The sequence below is a fragment of the Cryptomeria japonica genome, chromosome 2, assembly GCF_030272615.1.
Source record: "Cryptomeria japonica chromosome 2, Sugi_1.0, whole genome shotgun sequence".
In the NCBI taxonomy this organism is placed as follows: domain Eukaryota; kingdom Viridiplantae; phylum Streptophyta; class Pinopsida; order Cupressales; family Cupressaceae; genus Cryptomeria; species Cryptomeria japonica.
The window spans coordinates 90,022,717-90,030,030 of record NC_081406.1 but is presented as its reverse complement, the minus strand read 5'-3'; the positions used below and the strand labels follow the sequence as shown (position 1 = coordinate 90,030,030).

Sequence of the window (7,314 nt, the reverse complement as noted above, 5' to 3'; positions counted from 1 at the left end):
CTTTCAATTTCTTGTCCATTATTCTTGCATTGCACCAATTCAAGTCTCAACTGATGATTTTCATAGTTCAATCTACAACATTCATCAAATTTGTCCTTCAATAACTAAGTTAGATTTTCTTCATTCTTCTTCTGGTCTTCAATCTCCTTTGTTAGCTTCATCACAATAGATTGCATCTCATCTTCAGTGTTGCATTATCTCTAGCAAGCTTCTCACATTTATCTGTCTTGTCTTGTAGGGCTTGATTATTAATGCTTTGTTCTTCCTTCTCCTTCAGTATATCCATCGATTATTTTCTCTTCTCTCTAGATGTACTCATCTTTCTTTCAGAGATTCAACGAAATCCTCAGCAACATCCAAACTTCTTCTCAATCTACTATTTTCCTTCATCGCTGCATCAAGATCTTCAAGTGCCACAGTAAGCTGCTTCTGCAAACCGAAGTCCATTGATTCAATCTTCCAGATCTTTCTCAAGCTGTTAGACTTCTTCAGACGAACTAAGCTCTGATACTAATTGTTGGAATCAATGAACACTAAGAGGGGGGGTGAATTAGTGTCCTGCAATTTAAAAAGTTATTTACCTGGTTCTTAAACCACCAAATGCATAAGAATGAAAGTAAAATGCATAAACATAAACCAATCAATCACAATACCATAACACTGGAATTTTTATGTGAAAAACTGAAAAGGGGAACACCATGGTGGGATTTGAACCCATAATTTTATTATACTTTGTTCAGGAGTATGATAATATTACATATAAAGGAATTCAGTTGCATTCAACCACATTGCCTAGAGCTCATTGCTCAATTACAAAAGGGCTACAACCTAGAGGAAGTCTCACTGCCTTAGAGGCGATTACAATTGATTACAATAATGAATGAACTGAAGAATAGCATCTACTTATGCCAAATAGCAGTTTCGGTTAGGCTCAATTTGAATTCTACAATTGTTCTATCTTTCTACTCTATTTTCCTGCTCTGTCATACATGAGATGACCAAAACCATCAATCACATTCACTAAACTTCACACATTCGCTCATATAGAATTCTCGCGCTCATGCATACATCAAAATGCTCAACCAAATCGATCTTATATATCTGCATCAACAAAATAGATCAATAACCATGTTGGGTTCCAAAAACTACATAACACGCAACATGAAACGTGTAACCTTAAGCTAACTCAATACGTCCACAAAATCATATGCGGACTAGACAACATGATAATAGGCTTCCCACAATTCGGCCCAATCTCCTCGAACACGAAACCAATCACCGAATTCAACCGTTGAGAATTCTACAACATACGTTACATCAAAATAGCTCTTTTCTACCAGAATTACCAGATATCGAACCTTCAGTCTCACTTATGAATTAACACTGAATATCAGGATTATGAAGTAATCTGCCTTGAACCTCAAGTCGTCTGCCTCTATCACTGCAACCAAAATTATACAACCAAAATCAAGATATTCACACTGAACTCATACTCTACCAGTTACTGTGTTCCACCTTCCAGACTTATGCCTCGCGAACAATATGATTTCCAGTAAATCAAATTTACATGCACCGGATATGATTTATGGACTGAGTTTCCATCAATGACAATCCATAAGCATTTCTCATGCATCAAACTTCACTAGAACAATGTCTCTTGCCAACATTTTTGTCCATTCAAAGTCTATCACAATTATCTTAGTTTTATCTACTCATATTTACCTATTTCGTAGTTGGATCTAAACCTACATACACAAAATACAAAGAAAATGGTTGTGCTATATAGGGGCTTGCCTAAGTTAAACCTCATGTTGGATTTTATTGCCCTAGAAGGAAAACCTCTTATATGATTCCCTCATATAAGGGGTTCTCTTTGTAAGACAAGAAAATTCAACATAATCTCTACCATTACATCTATGACCTAATGACCTAATAATCAATGATCTAGATTTACCACCAAAAACATGTATCTAAAACTGGCTGGCGCTAATAAGATCGTGCTCTATGACCAACAAAAACTTGGTGGTACTAATAAGTATTGAAGCACTAGCTATATAAGGATTGAAATTTAGGATTTCCTTTTACCTTGGTTAGGCCCCAAGAAGTTGATAGTAGGAAAAAAGGTTTAAGAATGGATGTCCTAATTGTTGAATCGTAATGCACTTTGATATATAAATATATTTTAAAATATATTTGAAATGTGCTATGACAATATGCATTGATTATCAATTATTGATGGTTGTCAATACCAGTTACTAATAAATAAAAACTAATACCCATTTTTTGTAAAAGAGAAAACAAATTTATACATCCTCCTCGTAGTATAGTCTCGTATCCAATATCATGAAAATAATCTAAGGACGTTCTTTATGATTGCTTAATTCAGTTTTTTAATTAAAATGTCTTTAAATATTATAAAAATAGCCTAATTGTTGACTAAAATTATACATCAAAAAACAATCTAGAAGAACATAAAAATAAATAAAAGTATGCACTAAAAGTAAAAGCTAAAATAGATCATGGAATTAGGGTACCCCTCAGTGTTTGACTCTTAGTCAAAGAAATTTTAGTCCGAAAAGCTCGTGCTCTTATATTGAATAACTATGCACTAAAAACAAAAACTAAAATAGATCATGAAGGGTACCCCTAGGTCTTTGTCTCTTAGTCAAAGAAATTTAAGTCCAAAAGATTCGTGTTCTTATATTGAATAACTACATGACTTTATGAATGATACAAAATCTTTTATTAAAAAATATAGATCATTGAAATATTATAAAAATAACCAGATTGTTGAGTAAAATTTTATATATGTAGAAAACATAGAAACACACAAATTATGTACTCCACAATTTTAATATTAGTCGTTGTGCCATCAATCTCAAGAAAGAAGACAACGACGCTAGGGACAACATCGTGATCTATCATTTTATTGTAGGAACCGTCCACCCACAAGTTTAGAATACCAGATCATTCGCCCATGGTAGAGTTCAGTAGTACTGCCATTATTAGATGTGTTTTAAGTTTCAAGAAATGCACATGCTACAACTTGGAACGGACACAAAGAGAGAACTCCGCTACTCTAAACATCTGAAATTCAAAATATGATTTCTTTTTTCCACGCTAGAAATCCAAATCATGTTACAGTTGCTCAGTCGCCTTCTTGAGAACCATTTGTTTTTCTTGTCATTAAGATATTCTTTAAATCTTCATACTTCACTTCATTAGAAAGACACCGCGCACGTTGCCAAACGAATACCCACTAAAAAGAATTCGTGCACCGACCGGGAAGGGAATCCATTCCATTTCTCACAGTCTGAAATGACAGGAACGAAAAGCGAGAATTCTTGGGTTACGAGCATCGTGTTGCAACGCAAAGCTGTACCATAAAAAAGCAGAGCGTTGAAATAGATGCACATGCGCGGAAAGAAAATTCCTCAGTATTTGACAGTTCACCTAATCATAAGGTAAGCGTGCTTACCGACATTACTGACCAATCACTTAATATCATAAAACCTCTTCCAATGGATAATTATATCGACGAATCTATATAGACGAGCACAAAGCGAAACAATGAATTCTATGGTCATCAGAGATAGTCTCTGCATGAGCATGACAAGAAGAGCTCTTTCATTGTGCTGTTTATAGATTTGATTGTATGGTTTTATCTGCATTTCTACTGTTTTTTAGATTTGATAGTGTGTTTTTATTTGTATGAACATTTTAGATCACACATTTTGTGATCTATCATTTGAACAAGAAGAGATCTTTCTTTATTCTGTTATTTACATCAACATCTTGAATCACATTGAGAACAAGAAGAGATCTTGTGATGGCTAAAGTTGCAGTAGCGCTAATGGCGATGGTAATTTTTTCTGCTCTGCCACTCGCCTACTCTAACGAATTCATTAGTTCGGCATGCAAGACTTCGTCTGAGCCTGAGCTTTGTGCTTCAAGTCTCCTGGGCATACCAGGATTGCCCAATTTGAATCCCACACAGCTGCTCAACGTAGCCGTTCAAGCAGCAATTGGTACAGTAAAAAGTACATCCTCCATGGCTGTAAGTCTTTCAGGAAAAGCGTCTCCTGGACTAGAGCAGATTGCTCTTCAAGACTGTATCGACCTCTTGGACGATACCGCCGACCATCTCAGTGAGGTTCTCCAGCATATCTTAAATCTGGATTTCACTTCCAATGCTTTTCAGGCCAGCAGCGTCAATACGTTTCTCAGCGGTAGTCTGACCAATCAGGACACCTGCATTGAAGGCATAACCGGCACAAATGGGGTCGTTAAATCTCAGTTGCAGAGCAGTGTACAGCAAATTTCCCAGGCCATTAGTGCTGCACTTGCCTTGTTTATGGGAATTGTAAATTTAGCTGATTTCAAATCTACTCTTCATAACCGCCGTTTGTTGTTTGACCGGCATGGCGGTGGTTATGATTTTCCCCACTGGCTCTCCGCCGTAGATCGCAGGCTTCTACAGGATACTGCAGATGATATACAGGCAGATGCTGTGGTGGCTCAGGATGGTTCCGGTGATTACACAACGATCACCGACGCCATTAACAATGCTCCTGAAAAGAGCAATCAGAGATACGTCATCTATGTCACTGCAGGCGTGTATTATGAGAACGTTGAGGTCGGCAAAAGGAAGATGAATCTCATGCTGGTTGGCGATGGGATGGATTCCACCATTGTTACAGGGAATAAAAGCGTGGTAGACGGCACGACCACTTACCATTCTGCAACCTTCGGTGGGTGTCCATTGTGAAGTATGCCTGCTCACTTTTTCACTGTTAATTGTACTTTGAGAGGTTAGAGCTTGGTAGAAGGATCTTTAGATTTGGTGTTGTGGTATGCACTAGGTAGATGTCAATTAGTTTATCATTTGGGTTAAAATCTGTCAATTTTTTTTGTTGTTTTCTGATGCACTTAAAGATAAACTTTACTTAAAATAGGTTGAAAGATCGTTATCACCATAAGTTGTGCAAGTAAGGAGTCTCGTTCCATGACAGCTTGTCCATTTATAATCCAGACTGTCTTATATTCAGTTCCAAATTGATACCATGAACTCGTCGGTGAGTCAACCATTTAATTTTCTCTAGATTTGATAAGTCCTTCTGACTTCTTTTTTTCTCCTTTTATGGGTCTTCTCATAGGAATTTGGAGCTAGAATTGGTAGCCCTTTTGTTATGAACTAATCCATTATAATCGAGAGATTGGATTATCCTTTCAAAGACTAAGGTCTGATAATGTGAATTGTTGTTCCAATACCCACCTCCTCCCTGTTTAGTTTATTAAACCGATGCTTATTCTAAAATCTTTCATGATCTAATGTGCATTTTTAAATGGTCAAGGACATATTCTTTAATTTCTATTGAGTTTTTCATAGATCTTTTAGGATTCAAACTTAAGACTTTCTATTTCTTATTCAAGAGCACTACCACTAAACTAGTGGCCACTTTAGGACAATCCATTTTGCTCCAAGTGTGACTTATTTCCAAAACCCTTCTTAAGCTACTCTACATATACTTGGAGCTCCTAGTTTGGCTTGGCTTGGCTCTAATACTAAGTTGAGTTTGTCATGGACCAAATAAGACTCAATTTAGGACCTTTCATTTGCTATTGAAGTGCTCTACCATTGAACTATTGACTGTTTTAAGACCAATCCATTTTTTATCCCAATATGACTTATTTCTAACAGTTTCTTCTCATTTAATGTTGATGTCAGTGGTCGTTGCCACTATGATCATTGTTGAGATGAAAGCACTTATCCAGCTTTAAGATGTACCAATACATAAATAATGATATATGACACATCTTAAAAATTGAATAGCCATTCGCATTACAGGTTGCCGCTGTTTAAGATCTGTAATGGGGATTATTCCTTTAAAAGGGTAAGGGTACCGTGGTGGGATTATTCCTTCAAAAAGGCTAAGGAAATTAGAACCTTTGACCGTGTAGAAAATGAAGTGTTATTCCCTGCTTACTTAATTGATCTATCAATGCACTAAATTACTTGCTTTATTAACGTCTCTTCTTTCACAAATGCAGCTGTGAAAGGGGCAGGATTTATAGCAAGAGACATTGGCTTCCAGAACACAGCGGGAGCATACAAACACCAAGCCGTGGCCCTTCGAGTTGGATCCGATCTCTCAGTCTTCTACCGCTGCAGCTTTGACGGTTACCAAGACACTCTGTACGCTCATTCTCTTCGCCAATTTTACAGAGAATGTGAAATTTACGGCACAGTAGATTTCATCTTTGGTAATGCAGCGGCAGTTCTACAGAGCTGCACAATAATGGCGAGGAAACCACTGGAACAGCAAACCATTACCATCACAGCGCAAGGAAGAAAGGACCCAAACGAGAACACTGGATTTTCTATCCATGACTGCAATGTGACCAGTGCCCCTGACTATGTTCCTGTGCCAACTTATCTGGGTAGGCCATGGAAACAGTACTCTAGAACTGTATTCATGCAAAATTATCTGGACGGCATTATTGAGCCACAGGGTTGGGCGCAATGGAATTCATCAGACTTCGCATTAAACACTCTCTACTATGGGGAATACATGAACTATGGACCAGGCGCAGGTCTTGCCCAGCGCGTAAATTGGTCTGGTTACAATGTTCTCAACACTTCAATGGCGAATGAATTTACGGTTGCTGAATTCATCGAAGGCAACAAGTGGCTTCCATCAACTGGGGTTACTTATTTGTCCGGTCTTAAGCTGTGATTTTTCTAATAATTGAGGTAGGGTAGCATGATTTTTTCTCTCTTTACAGTTGTAATGAACAGTCTGGTTAATCAAAGAGCCTTATGTCTAAATATATCTGCAACAAGGGGACAAACACCGCATGGGAATCATTATTTGTAAAGATTTGTGTGGGGTACGACATAGATGTATGGTATTTGTGTATAGTAAAACATTTTATGGCCATTTGTGTATGAATTCTATCTGATGAATGGATTCTCAGTTCAAACTACAGATGTGAGACGTCAAATCCCGATTTATTGTTGATCTCTAAAAGTTCCATTGTCCTTTCCCAAACTTTTTGATAACGCGTTGAAAGCTAGTTCAAAAAAAAGTACACCAAAAAGCTTCCTGAGAACGATTTACGGAGCATGATTTGTAATTAGCTTCTAGATCAAATTATAGAATCTTTTATTAGGAGAGCAGGAATGACTTACCATAATAATTGCAGCAAAACACCCGCGCCTTAATTGAGTACGGTTTAATTGTAGAAATTGAAATTTAAACAATTCGTTGACAAATAGGATAGGAGCTAAGGTCTAGTATGATAGGTTAACGT

General features: G+C 37.1%; 1 protein-coding gene across 1 annotated transcript; it reads left to right on the top strand.

Annotated features, from left to right (window-relative positions):
• The first annotated feature begins 3,481 nt into the window (after nt 1-3,481).
• Nucleotides 3,482-6,987, top strand: LOC131078808 (pectinesterase). Its single transcript, XM_058016574.2, has 2 exons — nt 3,482-4,751; nt 6,052-6,987. The coding sequence occupies exons 1-2, from the start codon at nt 3,830-3,832 to the stop codon at nt 6,735-6,737; spliced, it is 1,608 nt and encodes a 535-aa protein (XP_057872557.1). The 5' UTR covers nt 3,482-3,829; the 3' UTR covers nt 6,738-6,987.
• The last annotated feature ends 327 nt before the right edge of the window (nt 6,988-7,314 follow it).